Raw genomic sequence first — 23,810 nt, 5'->3', positions numbered from 1 at the left:
TCCCCTATAGCGTAGATGTATACATTTATAAATAAATATAAGTATATATATATATATATATATATATATATATACATCCCGAAGACGTTCGGAGAACATCCTGAGGATGTCCTCTGAACATCCTCCGAATATGTTGTGCTATTAGGATATATTTTTAGCAATCGCGAGATAGATTTCCTTCGAGAAGTAATCCAATGAAAAAACAAGAAAAAACATCCGGATCTCACCCCAGCTGTAAAAAACATCCCCTATAGCGTAGATGTATATACAACCGCAGGGAGCTGTATACACATATATATACAGTTCGCGAGCAGTGCCGTCTGCCGGGTCGAACTCGTACTACCCCGGAGCAGTCACCACCTGGCCTAAAACCGCCGCACATCACCCTCCGAATTTTCTCGTTTTTCGCCGCCGGAGCTCACGCGTCTCTTCTCCAGCTGTCACCCGGGTCCGAGCGACTCGACGCGTAAGTACGGAAGGTAGCATCGCGGATAGGTTCGCACATTTCGCTCGACGGCCACGAAAATTCTCACGAAGAAAAGTCACCCTCTCCTGCGTGACCTCCCACGGTCGCCACCCTTTTCGCGTTGGAAACAACCCCCGGGCGACCCCGAGGAATTCGACTTCGCAGGTGCGTGAAGACGCGTTCCTTCTTTTATTTTCCTCGACCAGACACGGGAAACCATGACCTCGGCGATGGACAGGACGAAGCACGCATGGAGGTCGATAACATCGCGCGCCCGCGCAATTCTTGCCTTGTCTTCCTCGCTTGTCGCGTAATCGGGGGCAAGGAAGACGGAACGGGGTGGAAAAAAAGGGGGAAAAATCCCCGAGTGTTTCACCCGCGAGACGGATCGAGGTGAGATGCACACGCGTCGCGCGTAAATTCTCGAAAGGGTCTCCGAGAGGTCGCGAATCATCCAAGGTCGAGCCTTTTCGTCGCCGACTATGGGTTTGCCCTCGTCGGGCTGGGCTGAATTTTCTCGATATCGATTGGCGGATGTAACCAGGACGACGCACTCGTTCGGGAGCTGTCCCAGTACACGACGTATTTCTTCCGAATAAGGAAAGTTCCTTTCTCCCTCGTCGACGTCGGTGCGTTAGTTGTTTACAGCCGAGACTCTGTATACCTAGTTGTCTCTCCATCCGCTCGATCAACGCATTTCTCTCGGAAATTGTCGCGATTATTGTGTTTAATTATGTGCGGGGAGTGTGATTGCTGATGCGAGTCCCTTCTATTCCCTGTCATTTTTCTCCAAACAATCGACGCCAAAGTGGACGTTCAAAAATCGCACATGTCGAAGATATAGAGTCGATTTAAGACAGACAATATAGAAAATAAAAATCATTAAAAAGATAAAATCTCGACGTCGAAAAGAGCCGCACAAGATCGAGAAGGTATACAAGTTCAATTAATGGCAAAGTCCGTTCTTTTCATCCGCATTTTCCGTAATTTTCTTTTCATCTTTATTTCCTCCTCTCCAATGCCAATCCCGGGTAATCCGTTCGTTTCATTTCGAGATAGAAAGAAGAAAGTACATACAAGTAAAAACGCACGTGTGTAGAGAGAGAGAGAGAGAGAGAGAAAGTGCGATTGAATAAAATCTCTGATCTGAAATACATATATTTCCGGTCGATCCCTGTTCGAGACAATTCGCCGATTCGTCAGTTGTCAGCGTTTAGAGTCACGTAATTTGGTTATTTCCTCTCTTCGGTGACGTGTCGCACACACACACACACACACACGTTCGAATTTCGACGTATCGAATATACGCCGGCTCCTGTCACCGTACCATATGTACGTAGAACATCGGTCGTTGTATCGTGCGTACATATATGGTGGAGCGGAAATACGCGCTCGCGCGCGCGACGCGTTTGACGAGGTGTGTGCGTCGTTTTCGACGCTCATCGGGCATTCATTGTCCTCCGGTGCAAAAGCGAAAGGGAGGAAATCGCTGTTTCGGTGGACGAGCGCGCGGCGAGATATACAATCCGCGAGAGAGAGAGCGAATTTTCCGCTCGAGATCGATCGCGCGAGACGCATTCGTTAATAACGACCCATTCAATCGCGGCTATTCACGCGAAGGTCGTGACGAGAAGTATATCTTTTTTTTTTTTTTTTTTTTTTTTTTTATTTTCATTATTATCTCTATATTACTTTCATCAATTTTTGTAGGCTATTATATTGCAAAAATAAATACCTGGTTTTTTTCCCATCCGCTCGCATCTCGTGATCCACGTGGAACCCTGTGATATATCTATCATCCGTTCTTTATTATTTTAAAGGACCTATCATCAGTCATTTATTTTGAGTAGCTGTCTATTAGATTTATTCATTTATTATTCATTCAGATCTTTTATTTAGCGTTTCATTGTCTACTCTTATCTGGAATCTACACGGAGAGAATTTCCTTTTAAAATTTACCCTGAAAATCATGGGATAATAATCGTGGGACCATATGGTTTTGGAAAAATTTTATGAGTTTCTCTGATTAATAGTTATCACGATAAAAAATATTAATAAATATACAAATATAGTTCAATCAATCGAACATATTTTATATTGTATTGTGGTAAATATTGTAAAAATTATAAAATTCTTCCAATATCATATTTTCTCACGGTTACCATGATTTTCAGGGTAAATTCTAAAAAAAAATTCCAAGAAAATTCTCTCTGTGTATTTAAGAAACCAAGAGTTTGTTCATTTTTTTTGTCGCTCTCTGATTTGGAAACATGTTGGAACAAAATACCCTATAAAATTTTCAAATTTGTCCCCTATTTTCTCTTGGAAAATATGATCAGCGTAGAAATACCTACATCAATCATCATACGACATAAAAACGTATAATGTTAGAAACTTTAAAGGTAGATGGAATGTACATTACGCGTTTGAGCACATTCTATGTTACGTGAGAAAGGAAGAAGATATTGTTTTTATAAAGTAATATATTTCTGTGGAATTCTGAAAGAGCGAGAGCGAGGCGGAAAACTCGCACGATCGTTCCGAGAAAATGAAATTTTCCTAGAGACAATACGTATAGAGGACCGGAGTATTGGCGTTTGTGCAATCTCGCTTCCTCGTCGATCACGCGTTCCATGCACTTCTCGCGGCGTATTACTTCGCATTCCGCGGACATCGCGTAACCGGAAGCGCGGGTCATTCCGTCGTTTCCTCCTCAATCATCTGCCAGCTCTATACCCTTAGTCTTTGTTGCCCGTTATAGGAAACTGTATATGAGAGAAAGACAGAACAATTGTTTAACGATGATGAGTTATGCTCAATTTAACGACGATGCAGCTTTATCGGTCGTTCCGCGAATGGGATAATTATTGCGGCCGAAGCAATTAAAGAGCGGCGAATATCATCGTCGAGTTATATAGCGATTTGTCCGCGTACAATTAGCGCAAAGACGCGCTACGATGAGAGAAACGAACGAAGCGAGAAGGAGATACAAAGGGAGCGATTTTCTATTTTCGTACCTAAGCAACGGAAAGAAGACGAAACCGCGCTGGAAATAGAACGGAGCAACGTGAACTCGCGAGCCACCCACACGGATCCTTTACGCAGAAGAGAAGGAATCTCCTTTCTCTAGCTTTCTCTCTGCCAGAGTTTACATTTTTTTTTGTTACTCTTGACTTCCGTTGAACCTGGAATTTGCGATATTTGTGTGCTCGACGAAGATGTTGGATTGCAAATCCAACGCACTTCGTTCGTGGTAGTAGCAGTTACCACAAGAGACAGGGAGGAAGAGAGCGAAACGGGATCGGGCTCTTACCTCGCGGTGGAGTTAAATTAAAATTTAATGAACCGTGGAACCCTGGAGTCCTTTCATGTCACAGAGACCCCGCGTCAAGGAGGACGCGCAAGGATATGCACGTGCCTTTAATTACGTTAGCTCGAAGCTTCGTCGCGTTTCTGCGCGACACCAAGTCTCAAGCTTCGCTTAGGAAAGGATCCCGTGTAGCGTCCCACGTGTCGGTGACCTGGGAGAGACGTGTCCCAGACGATCCTCCCGCAAGGTTCAATATTAATTGACAGAGAGAGATGTGTACGGATTTAATCTCATTGAAATTCCTCTCGATTTTCAGAAGGAACAGACCGACACCAAGCAGAGAAGTCAGTCGGCGAGCTCGACTTACAACACTTTCCCGGACGACCTGTACTTGGATGACCAGGACGCCTTAGAAGGCTCCGGTCGAGGTGGCAGCGATAATCGCGACGACCTCGAGGCTTCGGGCAGTGGCCTTGGCCCTGACGACGAGGACGGGGACGACGATCATGGTACGATGAACGATAATCTCTGTGTATAGATAGATAGCGATCGCAAAAGGTGTCCAAGCAATTGATTGTTTCACGAGGCAAAAGGTATAGACATTTTGTTTTATTACTGGTTAATTTTTTTTCTCGACTCTTGATAAAAAAAAAAGAAATGTCAATCGGTAAATTAAATGCATCGATAAACTGTCACGCGGTGGCCACAAAGGCGGTGGATTTTTTTCGAAAAATTGAAAAATATACGGTATTCACCTCTATGTAGATCGTTTCTCGTTCACGGTGATTGGAAATTCCACCTGCAGCTTTTGCAAATCCCCGCCAGTCGAAAAAAAACAATTTCGAATCTTGGGAATTGCGCCGCCCAAATTCGTATCTATCCAATGATGCAAATTCCTAATCTGTGTCCGTATTGTAACTTTGTTACGTGTGTGTTGCAGAATTTAACGGTAATAATGGATTAGAAATTCCGAGCAAGCCGACCGAGGCGAGACCTCCGTACTTCATCGATGAGACAAACGCCAAAACTAAACAACAGGTAATATCTTCCAAAAGTTCATTGAAACACCGATCTTTTACCTTGGCAAAGCAGAATTTACTCTCAAAGCATCTCCCGCTTTTACATTTTCTATTTCAATAAATTTACAAAATTAAAAATTACGTTTTTCGTTGCGAATATACTCTCCACAAATCGCTAGAGATCGCGTTAATCTATTTTCTCCTCACGAAAGAGAGAAAGAGAAAGGCTATATAAAGAGATTATATAAAACTGTAATTGCATTTTTTTTTATTTTATAAATTACCGTGCGCTAGTACATCATGTACCTTTGCGATGTGTTTTACGTTATTACGCTTCGCATTTCCTGCACGAGCGTGCAATCTAATTTGCCCGATTAAAGTGCCGACGCGACGACACCTCACGCTCTCACGGAAACGGATTACTACTACATTTTTGTTCGATGACACACGCGGAACTCTGCGCTTCTTTTCCCGCACGCAGTTGCGAATTAAACAGACTAAGGTGATTGAAGAGATCCATATCCAATTTCCAGACGACTATCGACGCGGTAAACCGACCCGGCAACGAGGTCGACGCAATCGAACCCTCGGGCACGGAAGACGATCACGCCGACAACACCGACGAGATCCACGAGGTCTACATAATGAATCCGAAACACGAGGACCGCGCCAGCTCGTTCTTCGCGCAGCCAGGCGTCCTAGCCGGTAAGTGTACAAATGACCATTTTTTTAAATTTTTTACATAAAAAAATATCGATCTCTTAATGCAAATAGTTTTAAACGATAATTATTTCTCGCGAGAAAAAATAATTGTTTTAAATAATATATTATAATACCTTTAAACTCGATTAATATTTTTGACAATTATCAGCTGATTTCTGTCAAAAAATATTAATCGTGCATAAAGCATTATAACATGTTGTTTACAACACATTATTATTTTAATATTTTTAACATATTATTAGTTTAAAATTTAATTAGCAAATTAACGCTTTATTAATATCTTTTGACAGAAATCAGTTAATTAAAATGTTAATTAAATTTTAAAATAATTATATTTTATAAAAATTTTAATAATATATTTTAAATAAATCTGTGTTATAATACTTTATTAATATTATTTTAACAGATATTAGCTGATTAAAGCGTTCATTTATTAATTACATTTTTATACAATATGTTATAAAATTAAAATAATTAATTTTAAATAATATATCAAAATACTTTGAATTCGATTAATATTTTTGACAGTTATCAGCTGATTTCTGTCAAAGAATATTATTAGAGTTTAAAGTATTATAACATATTATTTTTAATTTCTATGACATACATATTTTTATTTTAAAATTTAATTAGTAAATTAAACGCTTTAATCAGCTGATTTCTGTTCAAAAAAGTATTAATCGAGTTTAAATAAATTTTATATATTATTTTTTAAAAATATAATTCTTTTTAATATATAATCAAATAGTACATATAAATCTAAGCAATCTCGATAATGTTTCCAGCTGTGATTGGCGGCGCGGTAGTGGGCCTCCTCTGCGCGATACTGGTGGTCATGTTCATCGTGTACCGGATGCGCAAGAAGGACGAGGGTTCGTACGCCCTGGACGAGCCGAGGAGATCGCCCGCGGCGCAAGCCTTCCCCAAGCCGGGCGCGCCTCACCACAATCGGGAGTTCTACGCTTGAGGCGACGGCGGCGTAATGATGACGACCTCGCCGATTCCTCTCGCGATCTCACGATGCCAAGCCGAGTAAGGACCACCGACGATCGACAACGCCCGCAATCGGAATCCCGCTGGTCGATAGTGATAAACAAAAAAGAGAAGGATTACTTCGGCGAACCGCATGGCACGTCCATGGACACTCCCGCAACGCCGGGACTTTATCGAGGAACGTCGCTCGCGGAACGTCGGCCGATTCTCGCGGATTCTCCCTCGGCACCTACCGATATTCGCTTGCTCTTATTAACTGTAGCTCACCCGTTACAACATATCCCTATCTGCTCTGCCTTATATCTGTCCCTATATATCCTTCTGCGTTCTCCTTCTATTCGGAAGGCAATTTTTCACGATTCTCCCTCCGGAGCCTTCCCTTCTGACTTTTAGACTCGCGACGACGCCGACGACGATGACGACGACGTTCGCGAGTACGCTTCTCGACCGCCCGAAACTTCTTGACTCTCGGAGACTGTATTTTCTTACGCGCTGTATTTCATCGCGTCGAAGGAAACGGGCGCACGCGAGTAAGAGAGTCTGAGGCAAGACGAATTCGCGGCTCTCTCTTTCTCTCTTTCTCTCGGCCGACGGACTATTCACTCGAACGCCGAAATTTTTCAGCTCCGATTCGCCCTTTGTAGCGCTCTGTACAGAGTACCTTTCTTTTCGTTGTATCTTAATTTTATAACTGCACTCGCTACCGCACCTCTCCGAAGTTCTTTTCGAAGGGCAATCATCCCGGCTGGTGACTGAAAGCGATGGACAGTGAACGACGAGACTAGGACTCGCGTATATGTATTGTATATCCTGTCGAGAGACATCGTCGGCGAGGTTGCACCAATTCCAAGATGCATTTACAAGCGTATTTAGAGCGCGTGTGTATATATATCTATACAATATATATAGTATATATACATATATATTGTACATATATATGCACACGTATAGGTATACGTATATACATGTGTACAGGACGGAGAGCGTGAAAATTCGTGGGCGATAAACGCCGTTGCTATGTCGTTAATCATTCTGTCTCGGTGGAAGGAGGGAAGGGAAGAAGGATCGTTGCGGCACCGTGATTTCTCTCCGACAGCAAGAGCGGCGAGGAGTTAAGCTGCAACCTCGTCCGCGTCGCTGCTGTTGCTTGTTCCTTCTTTCTTTTCTTTTTTTTTTTTTTTTAAATTTACGGTATCCAGTTTTTAGATACTGAGCGTTTAATGGCGAGTTCGACGAAAATTTATATGTTTCGGTGAAACGCGTTCGCATCTCAATAGAGGCGAAAACGGCGGGATTCGATCGATCAATTGCGGAGGGAATAAAAAGGGCGCCCTATTATTAAGTATACGTGTTACGCATTAATCGTAGCGCGACCGACCACTATCTAAGTTTCTAAGAGGAAAACAAAATGTGTTTAGTCACGATGCACACACACATACACACACGTTTCTAAAAATTATATAAGTTGCGCAAGTTTGCTTAATGATAGAGGATTTATGTCCGGTCAGTCGGTCGGTCACCGGCACTGTACATATCTCATTACGGAATAACGATTATTTCTAAAACATATGTAAGATTTTATACGTATTTTCGCCGCGTAACTTCTTCTCTCAATGTCATTTCGTTGTATCCTCGTAGTATATCGAAAGATAAGAAGATCAAGTTTGTGTATTTTAAGATAATTCTATCTTTCTATTTTTTTCTACTGATTTTAATATTCATTTGTTGACAACTGTTTGCACGACTTTTGGCGTAAGATAAATATATATATATATATATATATATATATATATATATATATATATATATCTCGAGTTTTCACAAATAGGATTTGCTGATAATAATTGAACTCGTGTATACATAAATTTACTCACTTCGAATTATTATTCGATAAAACTTATTAATTTGGAAATCTCATTTTAATATTATTTATCTCGTTTAATATTTAATATTCGTGAATCATGTATAAATACTGAAATCTCCTCACAGTAATTGTAATGTTTTTTCACGTATTCGCCAAGCATTTAATAAGTTTTATTAAAATTCTTGTATTGTGTATGAATCTCCAAGCGTTTAGCAAATAAAATGAATTCTCAGTTAGCGTGCCATATTTTTAAAACATGCGTGCTTGCGTGCGTGCATCTCCAATTCCGTGATCGATATTCCCAATTTCCTGCCGAGATAAATATGTAAAAAAGTCCTTTTACTTTAAGTAAGTAAAGACCGAAAGTTTTTCATTTCTTTTGTTCAGTGCATCTAATGCATCCAATGCTTTGAAACATTTGATGAATGAAAGTAGTTCGTACAGTACAGCTAATTATGTTGAATGGGACGTCACACCCTCCTTCCACCTATAAGATAAAACATTCGTTTTTATTATCAAAGGGCAGTTCCAATGCTAATAAATCCTCGATACGTCCGTCTTGATCGTTCTCGTCGTCAAAACTATTCCAACGACGAGAAATGACATTGCCATATAAGATGGATGCTGCGATCGAGAGGCACAATCACGCGCGACACGTGATTTCTTCTGCCCCAGGAGCAGCATGATAGTGCGCACGCCTTAGTACGACTAAAAATGATGCCATAATGTCACGTTAGAAAGCGAAAGGGAACATGCGAAGAGCGATACAAATCTATATCCGAATTTCTTTCTCAACTACATTCGTTACGCGGTCCATCTGTTTATTAACGCTTTCTTTCTCTCTTTCTATTTTTATTTTGCTATATTTCTTAATCTCTTTCTTGCCTCTTTTTCTATCGTTCATTTATCTTTTTCTGCTTCTCTCTCTCTCACTCTCTGAATTTTTCTACAATATCCTACATCCTTGAATCTCTTCTCGTAACAATATGAGCGTCGTCCTTTCGCAGAATCCAACTCCGTTGCGGAAGATTGGACGCGTTGGAAGTAATAAAAGTATATCATGCCGATACTGCCATATACTACGTAAGGAACAGCGATTTGGTACGAAACTCTCACGGATCCGCCTTATTATCACGTTGCATCCTCACTTCACGGCACATTACTCTTATCCTGCATGGTAATCGCTTCCTCCGTCATCCTGCAAGGGTTTTTAATCCTTTTGTTTCTCTTCGGCTGATTCAACGCTTCTTACGCACGAATGTGCTGATATGATAAAAAGTGTATAGAGTCTACTAAACGCCTTATTTATTTTATTACCGAGAATAATGCGATTCTCCTCTCATCCACGGCAAACTTGTCGCGTTTCCACGATAATTTATCATTGTTGAACATATATGTCACACAATTTTAACAAATGCATGATTTCTCTTCGTCGTATCATGTGTGTGACAATTTTATTTATTTATATTTTTAATCGATTAAAAATTTATACTAATTATATACATGTAAAGTAAGGATTCGTTTAAATTATTTCGTGTTTCTTTCTTTCAAAACTTTCTTTGCACATCTTTATAGAGGAATAAATTTTACAAAAATTTTATGGATTTATATAAGTTTTTTATATCATGTCTGTTTTTGTAGTGCATCTAAATTTGATACATAGGAATCAATAAGAATTAACGATAAGATTAACGATAATTAGAGATCTAATGTTGATTACGATCAAAGAAATATTCCTATATTCTTTCGGCAGATTTTTTTCATAGCTTTGTTATAAATCGCTACTCTTTCTTATTATATCATTTTTGTTAAATATATTTTACATCAATTTACTATATTCAACTTCTTCTGAAAAAATCACGTTTTGCAACACGCTTTAATCTGTAATATTCTTTCCTTTCTTTGCCATCTTTTTCCTCTCGGTAATCCTTTATTTCGTTTGTACCGTGCGAAATAAACGAGGAAAGACCTAGAAATTGGGGCTCGTAATCTTTATTGTAATAATAATCATACATGATATAGATGAAATTGTTCGTTAGGTAGAGTAATTAATTGACCGCTTGGTGTGTCCCTGCCTCGGCTTTTGCTAGTTTCACCATGCGGCCAATTAACGTCCGAGAGGCGATTAAGCGAAGGCGGGAAAAAAAATTTAATTGTAATGAAATCATATTTTATAAGAAAAACATAACTCCGTAAGATCATTATAGCAATGAGAAGTCTGTCTAAACGCTAGAGACAAAAAAGCCCATAGGCCAGATGGACGAATGAAAATAATTTTAAAAGTGAATATATATAATTAATATTTAATAATAATGATAATATTAACAATGTTATTTTTTAAGTGTAAGTATCATGGTCCCAAAAACCGCCATCTTCCTCCTCCTGTTCCTCGTCCTTTTCCTATTGTTCCCTATACCGATCTATACTACATATATGTGTATATATCTCCGTCTATGCACGAACCCACAAAATACGTATATACATGTATATGTACTTATATATAAATATATAGATATATATAGATATATACTCGCTCGCAATTGCGGTAAAGCGTTTGTTTCAATTTTTCATCAAAATATTCTTAATAACGGATGTTCCCACATTTGTTTCCCTTGCTCCAAAATTGAAAGTCTACTATTTGTGTAATCGCACGATTACAACACAAACCAACACACACGAGTAGCTTTTAAAAAGTATAAAAAATTGAACATGTGCGTTATCGCTATTGCGAGCATTTATTACGTTATTCTTAATTAACGGAAATTAATAATTGCACTATATTAGTATAATAACAAACAATAATGTATGTCGTCGCTCCTATTCTGTAAATAAATACTGTACCGTCTAAGGAAATGTATTGGAAAATTTCTTCGAGATACGAACGTCTCGCTTCCATTTGATTCGTAGATTTTATAGGGATTCATTGAATCATACGCCAAGTTATAACAGAGAGGAAGATTATTTAATTTTATTCGCATATTAAAATACAATATATCGCATTGGCGCCTTCGAGATACATATTCAATTCCCACGATATTTGACTATCGCAAAGGCAAATTTGTAAATACTTGGGCATTTAACTGTTAAATTTACAGACTTTCTTTTTACTAATGCATCCCAGGATAAATTACTATTCGTAAAAACAATACTGTGCACATATGCCCTCATTTATATGTAATGTGTAATTTTTATAAAATATTACTATCAAAAATATTAATCTTTTATAATTAGATTACAAACGTATAAAGCACTTTATATGATATTGAAACAATTTATCTCGATTATATAATAGACAAATATATTGCCATCAAATGCTTTAAACGTTTCTTAAGTGCATAAAATTCATATAAAAACGTATTTTAAAAGGCAAACGTTTTAACATGAAATCATTTCATAGAATATATATTTGTAATACTAATCTATAATATATTGTGCGACAATGATTTGTAAAAAAAAGCCAGATTATTGTTACGCGATAATTTCTTATCGAACTTATTGCAGTGTTTACAAGTATAATTTCAGATATCGGAATATATGTAATTCTGAATATAAAATGATGCAAGTCATTCTGGCAAGTATTTAAAAATAATTGTAGGTATTTCCAAACAAAAAACGTATTTATTATGATGGAATGGTTGTTGTTGACTATTTTGTGATAACACCCGATATTTGACTATAAATTACTTTTAAGAAAAGGCTTCAGATACTTTTGAAAGGATTGGTTCACGCTCTCCTGATTCAAGGGACTCTTCATCGCCTCGTCAAAGAGACGCTGATATACGTTTCCGTCGTACGCGCCGAGCGCGGATGCGAGGATCTCGTCACGAATATCGAAACCATCGACGATACTAACAGCATTTGGACGAATAGCGGCGAGCATCTCTTCGAAACGCGTTTGAAGCGCCGGGATGTCTTCGTTATTGAGACAGGAAAACTGTAATTACAAAATGCATTGTCATGTTTATCCAAACAATATTCATTCAACATTATTCAGCAAAATTATGACGGTGATAATCTTAATTTTATAATATACATATGTATATAATACTGACTCGCAAAAAGTCTCCGACTCGTTGCAGAACCCAATATATCGAGTACAATTCGCAAAGTTGCATCAAAACTTCGTGAAGCTGCTTGGACAAATTAGTCAGTCCTCTTACGGTCTCGACGAATCTCAACACTAGGAAAGCTCGACAGTGAGATTCCGCGCAGTGTGCTAACTCAATACTGGTTTGATTCCACGCGTCTTCCGCCGATGCGCCACTACGTATTCTGCGATCCATATTTTCTGTCGCCAAGCGAATTTTGCTACAAAATAATTGTGATGTGTACTATGTTAAACTTTTATTTACCAACGTTGTGGGCAATGTTTTATATAGCGATAAAATATTTTTTTATATCTATACCTTGCCGCAACTGCTTGATGTGCTTGCACGATACACGTTAAAGTGTTTTTCCAAGGACGTTGCTTTACTCCGCGCGAAAGAACAGCCAAGTATCCTACGGTCGGTGGCAATAGTTGTCCGCCGACAGCTTGTCTCCAGGCTTTCACTAAATATCTAGCCGTTTGTAGTAGTAGAACCGTATTTTCACCTTCGTAAGTGCAGACAGCGGTCACCAAACCATAAATCCCCGGCAAGTTGCTAGCATCCATATAACCGTGTCCACCACACGCCAATCGTAATTGCTCGATACCAGTAGCTCCGTCCGATGATGCGACTGCTTTTAGACAGCATGCTAACGCGTGCAACTGAGAGCAATTTTCCCTTTTCAATAGTATACTAGAGAGACATCTAATTTCTACATTAATTTTTACTATACAAAACTAAATTATTTTTTCATGCAATGCATATCTAATTTATATTTCTTTCATAGTGTATAAGAAAAATTCTTTCACACCTCAGGAAGTCTTTCTAGCTCTCCCTGATCTAACTCAGCTGTTACATTGTTGTACATCTCCCAAATCCAATCGGCGCACATTCGGAACGCGAAACACGCAGCAAGATTGGGAAACAATTTATATTGTTGAGTAACATAATCTATGATCTGTGCTTCTGGCTCACTGAAATAAATTTAAAAGCATTCTAAAATTTTAACTTAATATACAAATATTTATTTTATATTTTAAATACTTATTTTATTTAACTATACATATAAATAAGTATTAAATAACTCATTAAACTTAATATATAAATTACTTATTAAAATGTATGTAAATATATAATTTTTTGCGAAACGTTACTTTAATGAATTGATAAAATGTAAATTGCAAATGCATCGTAGCTTTTAGAAAATAGAAAATTTAAAGATCTTTTTACAATTCAAATTATATTACCTGATTACAATAAGTTAAAAACAAGATTATATTTAATTTAAAACTAATTCTCAATATTCCAAATACTTGTGCGTTACTAATGATACATAAATTAGTAACTAGCCTTTGAATTTGTAAACAAAATAAAGAGATAAAAAAAAGTGCAATTAATATTCTATTCAATAATCATTTTCAAATGTATCAAGTCTCTTGTCACACAAACTTTTTACATACTCAGGCTTTATTTGACTCTGTCGTCTTACTGCGCTGTATCTGATAGCTATGGTCACCGCCTTCGATAAGTAGTTAGAGATATCACGTACTAATACCACTCGAACAAACATCATTGTGCCATATGTGAGTTTATCACTAGGCGCTTTCACATAGGTTCCGTCTTCGAGCACCTACAAATGCGGAGAAAATTAGATCGTTAAATTTTTGCATTAGATTTTCTATTAAATAATGAGCTTATGACGCTTTACTTTCTCCATTACCTGAGAGTTTTTCATCAACATGTTATCGCGTGGTATTCTGACATTGTCGAAGCCGAGAAAGCCGTTGTTGGTTGCGTTCATTCCTAATTTGGTACCAATTTCACCGATCTTTATACCTAAAACAAAAGAAAATTTTTTATATACATTTTAAGTAAAGAGGGAGAGAAAGAAAAAAAGGTTAAAATATGTAAAATTTTTATCGCAAAAAATAGCTATGCGCAAACTTATACATACCTCGTAAAGGCTCGTGGGTATCCTCATCCCTGAGTTGCACGATAAAAGGATGGATACCTCTACACTCTCCTTTTGTATATAATTGCGCAACGACAATTGCATAATTCGCCGTATGACCCACTGAAGACATTTTTTCTTTTATCAATTTATTTAAGCGCAATTCTCGCGGATATTAATATATTCGAGGAAAAATAATACTTACAACCACCAGGCCACCATTTGTACGATGTCAGATTCGGGCTATTTAATATGAATTCTTTGGTTTCGGGATCGTAAGTCGCTGTGGTCTCTAAGCCTCTGATAAACGTGCCATGACCAAGCTCCGTCTAAGAATACACGAATCATATCATTTTCTAGACACAATTTTTAAAAAATATAAAAATATAATTATTGAAAGCTACTATAATGTCATATGATTAAGATATTCCGACTCAACATTGTAACCAAAGTCTTGAATTATTTAAAGACGAGAAATTATGTAAAATTTTTTCATAAGAATATTAAGGCAAATTAATTTTTTTCGTACGATTATGATCACTATCATTCAACCTTGGACAGTATCGAGTAAATATCTTGATGATTTCATAATGTGTCAGCGTTGATCGATTACTACGAGATATTGACAAGAAGCGTTTATAAATAATAATAAAAATTAAATAATAATAAAAATTAAATAATAATAAAAAATTAAATAATAAAAAAAATTTTTTTATATAATTTACCAATCAATATAATCAAAAGCGCGATAGCAGCATATAAAGATAAAATTAATTTTTCACAAGAAAAAAATAATAAAACCGATTAATTTTTCACAAGAAAAAATTTGTTAACGATTCCTTTGGCTTCTAGTATCATTTGATGATATAATTCATGTGACTGCAGAAACGTACCTGTGCGTAAGTACCGATAATATTGCAATTCCAAGCTCTGGATATCCAGTAGCTTTGCTGTTCGACGGTGCCTTGTCCCATGATAGCCGGTATAAACATCACGTAGTGCAGCGTCAATGGATTACCGTCTTTTAATATCGCCGAGCCTAACATGCCTCCTAAAATTTGTCTACGCCACAGATTCCTTTATTTAAATAAATATTCTCCCGTAAATAAATAATTTATTTAATGAATATTTTCCCCATAAAATATGGTACTGTTTTATTTAACGCTATTCTCTTTTTTAATAATAAAATAGAATTTTATACCTATATATTATATTTAATATGCGCATAAAAGTATCTTACGAGAAAACGTCCATGCCGCCGTTTCCCGACTCGTTTAACTGCTGCACTTTTTCTATTACACGGCATCCTTTCATTATCGCTTCCTCGTAAACTTCCTTGTGACTCTTATATTTCGCAGGAATTTTATCATGTAGAAGCGGATCGCTTAGGAAGAAGTTCTCTGCAAAAATAATTAACTTGAATCACACGACTCGAAATCGATTTGATGAATTTTCTCACATTAGGATATTAATATGAACAAATTCTGCACGAGATAGCAATATAAAGTTATGCAGCAAAATAAATAAGCATATGATTAAATTACTTATTGTATTATGCATTAGCATTAGATTATTAATGTAAATTACTAATGTATAATACATAGCTTTCCTTAAAACACTTAAAAGAGAATGAATCTTATTATAGACTAAGCGTGACCAGTTTTTACGACCAAGCAACATTAATACATTGCTAATTCTACGTATGCATTGCAAATATTATCGATTTGGTTGCAATAATTCAAATGTTAAAATTAAAATTATTCTATAAACAGATATTTATTTATAATTATATCAATATATATATACATTTATAGTGAGTTATTATTTATATACATCACACATGTGATGTTTTAGTCAAATTGATAATTAAATTTTAACTGAAAAATATTTTAATTGATAATTTTTGGATGGAACATTTAGCATATTTTCGATATTATTATAGTATTTTTCGATATAGAAAGTTTGTTTCGCTCTTTTGTTAAAGCGTTGAAAACAATGTGGACATTCAAGGAAAGAAAAATAATTTGCATCGATTTAATTTATTGTTAGTTGTTTCTTTTATGATTAACAATGTCTTTCTGCAAGTCATTGACATATCTCAATTTATGTCATTATTGTTATAATGACGATTGGCAGTAATCGGTAAAATTTGACAAATAATCATAAATTTCGAATCAAATTACGCAATAAATGACACTTGAGCTAATTTTACGTTGGACATTGAACTTATTTGTTCAAAAAACATTATTCCGCATATTTGTAATGCCTATCAATTTGTATAAAAATATTACATAAAAGATATATCTTCAAATCACATTTTAAAGATACATCTTCAACAAGATTAGCAATTTAAATCTAAAAGAATACATATTATATGCATACATTAAAATAAAAGGTGGATAAAATAAAAGATGGATATAATTGCGATAATTTATCAATGCAAAATCACTTTTATGTGTCATTATAAAATATATGACGTATCCAATTATTTTGATCAATTATTCAAATATTTATAAGTCATCAACAACAGAAATATATTTAAATTCTTACTTAAGAATCTTATTTTATTTGCATATATCAATATATTAGAATTTATAATTAATCATTGACAAAAATTTTATGAGTATTATATAAATATGTTTATAAAACATATAATAACTAATTTTATACAACAAGAAATTCCATATTACGTATACAACATGTTAATTAATTGTCAAAACTATATAGTTCAAGAATAATAAATTGAAGATATTTTCATAATTAAATTGTTTATCTAGAACATTAGCTAAAATATTAATCTAATATGTATAGCATATCAAAGACAAAAAGTCACCAAAGTTCATCGATTGTTGCAAAATGTGTATAATCTGACTGTTTTTTTTATCTTGAATTATGACGTTGCAAGCGAGAAATCATAATTAATAGTTTTGTTCTCACAAAAGAAGGACTACATTGAACTAAATCAGTCTCTTTTGTGTCATTATTATTGTGTTCAATGGTATGGATTGATAAAATATAAGTCGAAAATTCCATTCTCTCCTATTCTTATTAGCAAATAATTCAATCTGCATATGATATTTTATACATTTACAATAGTACAAAGTAAATCTTATATGGAAAAAAAATTAACGACTAAAGTCAAATTTTAGCTAATATTTTTTAGTTATTTAGAATTCTCCGTTAAACTAGCTAAAAAGTACTCATTACCATAGCTAAAATTTAGACATGATAATTTTTCAGGTTGTAATATATATGGACAACTAAAATTTAACTGTAATAGCAAAATTTTTTCCGTGATCATATATATATATATATGATAATCGATTAAGATTTATCGCTTTTTAAGTCACGAATCAAATTTAATTTTAATACACTACGCAAAAAACTTGTATTTTTTACCTCATAATTTTATTTACCTATATACGATAAGATACCTGAAACCTTAAAAGCTGTTGAAGAAAAATAGATGAATTTATTTTCTTTAACTGAAATTAATATAAAGAATCGTATAACTTATTTATATACGTAAAAAGACAATGCGTGGGAAATTATGCAAAATAAGAAACAATTATATCGGAATAAAAATAAAAGGAATTAAGTAGCAAGAATCTTGTTGATGATGCATGTGAGCAAGTATTTTTCTAAACAAATTCATTAATTCGCTTATCAAATTATAGATTAGAAAACACTTGTAATATATTACGTCAAAATTTTATACGTATATTATGCAGATATTATATGCATATTATACAGAGAATAATTCATGGAATAAAAATAGAGACCGTAATTCCTATACGTATATATATAGTCGATTGTAGGAAATCGAAAAAAATGACACTATTTCATATTCTTTTCCTAATTCCTCGTCTTAATCGGATGCGCGAGAATTGAATAAAAAAATTACAGTTATATTTTCTCTCCCTTATGTAGCCGGTGCGTGTCTTTATAGACACAGATTCTCATGCAATTTGCATTAAAGATCTCGCTACTCATATTTTATCGGTGTCAAGTGATTGCTATTGTCGTCATATATCACGCTACAAGATCACGTACACGCTTTTTTCTATCCCTTTTATTTACTTATCTTATCATTTTTAATCCGAGATTTAAATGAGAAATCCATTGAAATCACGATAAAATTAATGAAAAATAAATTGACGTGGTGATTAACAATACTAACAATGACTTCACAATAATACTCAATCTCTCAAATAGAAGAAAATAAAGTCTAACGTCCACAACATTTTTTATCGAGCAACGAGCGAGCGAAGAGGAGAGGGATAAGAGGAAGTGAAAGGATAGAACTCTGATAAGAATTTGCGACGTTTGCGTCAACAGCGCTCCAATATTTCATACACATACAGAATTATGATCTCTCTTTTTTTTTTTTTTTAATATCATCCGGACGATCTCCGCGATCGCCGGATTTTATTGAATAAAAAACGCGGGAATGCCATGGTGAGCAGAAACGTGGACGCGTAATTTTTTGCGTGAATTAAAGGAATCGGGGACCCACCTCGCTCTCGCCGCTGTGACGTCTTCTCCGGATTGCCGTCCCAGAAGTGCGTGAGCTCCACGGGATCGAGGCTGCATCTCTCGCGTTCACGACGCAGATCCGCGTTTATCGTCACCATCCTGACGCTCGTTCGACGACTCGGTTACGATTTGACACTTGTCACAGTTCCAGAGCATCTACGTCCAGTACCTGCGTGTACCACCGGCTAACCGCGCGATCGCGTCGCCACTCGATGATTAACCGGTTCGCCGAGCAATCCAACACTACTGTGCAACCGCAGTGCCGCTCAGTGACACTACTGCCGCTTCATTCTGTCTCTATTCTGCGAATTGATGACCGAGACTGCGTTAATAGAAATGCGATACTAACGACATCTCGTTACAAATTTACGAATCACGACGAATTTCTAATATCGTGGTAAAATTGCACAGCAGGCTCCTGTTTTGACGTTATTTCAAAACAGGAGCCATTTACATTTATATAAATTGTTTATGTAATGTTTGTAATTGTCTACATGATGATTACATCGATTTTTTGCAATGTACATTATATAAAGCTTTATAAATTAAATATCGAAATTTCAAAAAAGTGATTACATTAATGTAATCTATAATTAATTATGGAATTGCTTTGTTGACATGTTACATCATTTACATTGTTATGTAGACACAGATTATACATACAGATAAATGCCGAATCCTGATCTATGGACGATATGATACATGACGGAAAAATATAATTTTTAGAAAAAAATATTAAAAATTGTGTTTTATAAAAAAGTTCTGACTCTTTATTGTAAAAATATAAAAAAAATATTAAACAATGATTATAAACATATTTGAAATATTACATGATCTTGTATCTATTATGCATCTGTAACTGCTACTGATTCTTCAGATATGCCATAGAGCTCTTCAGAATAACGTCTTCCATTGCGCATCTGATTTTAATAAACGCTCTTTTAAATTCCAGCCCACATCCTTTAGATAAGCGGAAATCGACCAATACATTTCCATCCATTTCTATTAAATTTGCTTTAAAAACGAGCGGCATTTTTCGCCGATCTATCGTCGATATTGTTAGCTATATATATAAATATATATAATTAATAATAAATCTATTTAGATATTTATACAAATAATAAATATATTTCTGTATATCTTCGTTACTTACTATGCCAAATTCGTTAACGCGATAAACGTAATTCTCCTTCTCGCAATATCTTATTAGTCTCTTTACAATATCTTCGCATTCTATCTTAACAAAGAACCTGGTCATTCGACGGACTAATCGTTGGAAAGAATTTTGCTGCAAGTAGAACATAAAATTATAAGAAATATTTATGTGAGACATAATATAGTATGTTATTTAATCAAACATATTATACCTGACTTGGCTGTGTTAACGCTTGTAATTGCGTACATAATAAAAGATCTTCCACATGAGCAGGTTGAGAAAATGATGCTGGACGTTCATCTAAATTGAATTGTATTGTACTATTACTATCCATTTGAGGGAATTCAGGTTGTGACAAGCAGACATTTCTTAAGCTTTCGTCCTCTGTAGACATCTGATTCAAACGACTTCGTGCATCTACTTCATCACCTATAAATTATTGAAATCATATTTCATAACAATATTTTATATAGAAAATATAATGTCAAGATTTTCCATAGAATTATTAAATTCTTACAACTATACTGTTCTATATAAAAAACTTTGCTGCTTACACATATTCTAGAAGTTTGTGCCAATGCTCTATGCTTTGGTAATCTAGCTTTATGATGATTGAGTGAACTCATAGAGCTGTATTACCAAAGAAAAGGCAAGAGCTTCATTGACGATAAAACTGTATTATAGTACACTCTCTCTGCGCACCTAATCAATTAACATAAAATAACTTACATAGAAAAGAAGTAATAAGAATTCGTTGTATGCAGTATCCACTAAATTAGGTACCAAGTTACCTTGAGTAATTTTATTAATACTCAGAGTCACTCAGTACCTGACTAAGTAAACACTATGCCAGCATCTCTATAAAAATATTAAACTTTCATTAGATATAACACAAATATATCTATGTTAGAATTCGATTCGAAATTTAAACGTCTTTCTAAATTACTACCTATTTTATCTAAAATGCTACCTTTAACAAAGCTCGTGACAAACCATCTGTGTTGCTTAATGTCTGATATTTTGTATCTAACTAATGGCGAATCCATAAGAATTTTTCTGATTAATGCTAATGACGAATTGTCCAGTTTCTTCCATGGTGTGAGAGACATATACTTCCGTTCTTTCCATGCGACATATTCAGGACACTCTGCCAAGGGTTGATCCCACGGCAGTTCTGTATTTCAGACATGGACCAGTTAAAAACTGACAATGAGAAATGTAAGTTAGATTTTAGATATTTGAATAGATTATACATTAGAAGGCACATTGATTTATATAATTATATATTTATAATTGTTGAGAGAGAAAGTGTAATGTATATTATGTGTAATGTATATGTATGTAATAGCAAATTGCAATTTTGAATAAGTTTATCAAAATAAATTAATTGCATATAATTATATGTAATAGCTCGAGATATGAATAATGATATTAAAATAGTGTCATAAATAGTGTCCATTATTTTCTTTTAATACAAAGTATTTCAAAAATAAGTAGCCAAAATTCTGGATACATCATATTTACTGTAATGTAAATTACTGATTCCACTAATGCAAAAAAAGAATTTATTTTTAACAAAGCAAAACAAAAAAAAAAGAAAGCAATTCCATAATAAAATATTGATGTTTCTAGAAAACCTTCCTGTAATACTTATATGACCTTTTCTTTATATTTAAGACAAGTAGAATACACTCTTAAAGTTTGATTATCTATTCTTGAAACACCTTGTGTACATTTTCAAATAGTATTACATGGAAAATTTACCTCCAGCCAGTAAAGCGACACAGATGATTCCGCAAGACCATATATCTGCAGGTTCTGCATGATACGATCTTACTAATACCTCTGGTGCAACATAAGGTAATGTTCCGCATTTTTTCTCCAATAAACGTTCTTTTCCTTGCATACGGTATATCGTTGCTAGTCCAAAGTCACTTATTTTTAAATTATTATTATCATCTAAAAGTAAGTTTTCTGGCTTAAGATCTCTATGCGCAACTCCTCGACCGTGTAGATACTCTACTCCAGAAATTAATTGTCTAAAATACTTTTGTGCCTCACATATTGGCATACCGACATCAGGTTCTGCAAAGATCATATTTTTTATATACTAAAATATTTCATAAAATAGTTTATATATATTTATCTTGCATCATTAATTTTTAATTAAACCTTACCAATTCTGTCAAATAATTCTCCACCTGAAGCATACTGCAAAAATATATATTCCATGTTAGGCTCGCTGCGCTTTCCAAAGTACTGTATAATATTAGGATTTGACAACATACGATGAATAGCAGTTTCCTTGCGAACTGTTTGCCTTGCATCTGGATGTTTCTCTGTGTCAATCATTTTCATAGCAACAACTTCGCCTGTAGATTTATTTATGACTAGTCTGACCCTGCAATGTAGAGACCACATGAAATAAATTATAAATTATAAATACATTTTACTAATTAAATATATAAATTCTCGTTGTTTCTAAAAACCCCGATTAAAAAGAAATAATATACAAAAATGATAAAAACTTCCTATCAATAATCATCGCACAAATATTTGAACTCCAACGTGAACAATGAGAACAATGGATGATCATTCGAGAATCGCGCGAAGAAGGTATTCGTGAAGATAAAAAAATCGAAAAAAAAAAAAAAACAATATAAATATACGAATCATCAGCTGGACGATGATCGAAGGACACTTACTCGCCGTAGGCTCCTTCGCCCAGGGTATGGCCAAAAAACCAGCCGTCCACGAACTCGATCATTCCGGCATGCCTTTCTTTCTTTGACGCGACGAAACGTTCCTTGTCGCGCTCGCTGCGCAAAATAATTGCGTGTTTCGAAAGCTAACGAAAGCGACGATTCCGTTCGTCGAGGTCGATCCGCGAAATCCGAAGACACGTTCGAGAGACGCGACGAGGCAGAGACGAGACTTTTCGCGCGCGCGAGAGCGAGTCGTTCCGTAACGGCTCTCTCCGCCGACAGGATATTCGAAGCACGTGGTTACACGGTGGGTTACATGGAGGAGTCGGTGTCGCGCGACCCCGTTGAAAAGCCGGCACGGCGCGAAAATCGCGGGAGAAGGAATTTACGGCTTCGCCGGATCTTCCGGGACGACGAGCGCCGAAAAAAGCGCCGGCTGCTCGAACGGCTGAAATTTGTCTACGTTTCTTCCGGAAGACCCACGAAAATTTAACGCGACTCCGCGGACCACGCGACAGAGAGAAGGAGGAAGAGAGAGAGGGAGAGCGAGAGAGAAGGAGGGAACGATGAATCGAGCTGTCGCTGCTCGCGATACATTAAGCCCGCTTCGCAATTGCAGCCTAAACACACGTTTCTTTTTAGAATTTCTCACTTCTGTAATCTAATTTTCATTACTATCGATTCTCCTGGTTTGCAGCTTTTTTATTCCGCTCTGTCATTTATTGCAATTTGCACGATATGTAAGATTATTCCAGAATTCAATTTCGCATGTTTAAATTTTTAAAAAAGGATGCAAAGAGATTGGTGGACTCTTTGTAAGGGAGTCGCTGATTGGCTGACACCGACGTCAATTTTCATGTATATTATTCTATTAATTAATTAATAATAAAATTAAGAAAATAAATATTATATTATTATTATGTTATTATTTAATAAAAATAAAATTAATTTTTCCATTAATGAATTATTAATTGAAAGAAAAATAAATAAAATTCACAA

General features: G+C 35.5%; 3 protein-coding genes across 5 annotated transcripts in view; 1 reads left to right on the top strand and 2 right to left on the bottom strand.

Annotated features, from left to right (window-relative positions):
* Sdc (Syndecan) overlaps nucleotides 1–12,309 on the top strand; it is an 82,489-nt gene extending 70,180 nt beyond the window's left edge. The window contains exons 2-5 of the mRNA XM_029299968.2: nucleotides 4,093–4,285; nucleotides 4,717–4,814; nucleotides 5,329–5,500; nucleotides 6,304–12,309. Of these exons, the coding sequence (XP_029155801.1) occupies nucleotides 4,093–4,285; nucleotides 4,717–4,814; nucleotides 5,329–5,500; nucleotides 6,304–6,485 (645 nt within the window). The 3' untranslated portion in view covers nucleotides 6,486–12,309. The remainder of the gene's footprint in view (nucleotides 1–4,092; nucleotides 4,286–4,716; nucleotides 4,815–5,328; nucleotides 5,501–6,303) is intronic.
* Nucleotides 11,316–19,246, bottom strand: LOC114928680 (acyl-coenzyme A oxidase 1). Of its 2 annotated transcripts, none has more exons than XM_029299948.2 (11): nucleotides 18,931–19,246; nucleotides 15,655–15,814; nucleotides 15,308–15,491; nucleotides 14,620–14,743; nucleotides 14,418–14,537; nucleotides 14,184–14,299; nucleotides 13,924–14,093; nucleotides 13,275–13,437; nucleotides 12,782–13,125; nucleotides 12,428–12,683; nucleotides 11,316–12,309 (listed from the first exon to the last, which is right to left on the bottom strand). In XM_029299948.2, the coding sequence occupies exons 1-11, from the start codon at nucleotides 19,046–19,048 to the stop codon at nucleotides 12,049–12,051; spliced, it is 2,016 nt and encodes a 671-aa protein (XP_029155781.1). In that variant the 5' UTR covers nucleotides 19,049–19,246; the 3' UTR covers nucleotides 11,316–12,048. The 2 variants fall into 2 exon arrangements, with proteins under 2 accessions (XP_029155781.1, XP_029155789.1); XM_029299956.2 differs by having other exon boundaries at nucleotides 15,308–15,476.
* A 446-nt stretch (nucleotides 19,247–19,692) lies between these two features.
* On the bottom strand, nucleotides 19,693–23,352 carry grp (serine/threonine-protein kinase grp). 2 transcript variants are annotated; one of them, XM_029299929.2, is made up of 7 exons: nucleotides 22,812–23,352; nucleotides 22,284–22,507; nucleotides 21,871–22,191; nucleotides 21,077–21,280; nucleotides 20,318–20,535; nucleotides 20,104–20,238; nucleotides 19,693–20,013 (listed from the first exon to the last, which is right to left on the bottom strand). In XM_029299929.2, the coding sequence occupies exons 1-7, from the start codon at nucleotides 22,871–22,873 to the stop codon at nucleotides 19,813–19,815; spliced, it is 1,365 nt and encodes a 454-aa protein (XP_029155762.1). In that variant the 5' UTR covers nucleotides 22,874–23,352; the 3' UTR covers nucleotides 19,693–19,812. The 2 variants fall into 2 exon arrangements, with proteins under 2 accessions (XP_029155762.1, XP_029155770.1); XM_029299937.2 differs by lacking the exon at nucleotides 22,812–23,352 and having other exon boundaries at nucleotides 22,284–22,317; nucleotides 22,395–22,500.
* Nucleotides 23,353–23,810: the final 458 nt, after the last annotated feature.

The sequence above is a fragment of the Nylanderia fulva genome, unplaced genomic scaffold (assembly GCF_048542155.1).
Source record: "Nylanderia fulva isolate GAGA-0341 unplaced genomic scaffold, ASM4854215v1 Scaffold3, whole genome shotgun sequence".
NCBI classification, from domain to species: Eukaryota; Metazoa; Arthropoda; class Insecta; order Hymenoptera; family Formicidae; genus Nylanderia; species Nylanderia fulva.
Note: the sequence above shows the minus strand (reverse complement) of the source record. Positions and strands in the feature narration are given on the sequence as shown.

Coding starts and splice junctions, on each gene's coding strand:
- LOC114928680 (XM_029299948.2), bottom strand. CDS start 19,048: ATGGTGACGATAAACGCGGATCTGCGTCGTGAACGCGAGAGATGCAGC. Junction 13,438..13,923: donor CAGAGTCAAATAAAGCCTGA/GTATGTAAAAAG, acceptor AATTTATTTCAG/TGAGCCAGAAGCACAGATCA. Junction 13,126..13,274: donor AGCTAGAAAGACTTCCTGAG/GTGTGAAAGAAT, acceptor AATTGCTCTCAG/TTGCACGCGTTAGCATGCTG.
- grp (XM_029299929.2), bottom strand. CDS start 22,873: ATGATCGAGTTCGTGGACGGCTGGTTTTTTGGCCATACCCTGGGCGAA. Junction 22,192..22,283: donor AGAATTATTTGACAGAATTG/GTAAGGTTTAAT, acceptor TGATCTTTGCAG/AACCTGATGTCGGTATGCCA. Junction 20,536..21,076: donor TGTCACGAGCTTTGTTAAAG/GTAGCATTTTAG, acceptor AATAATTTATAG/GTGATGAAGTAGATGCACGA.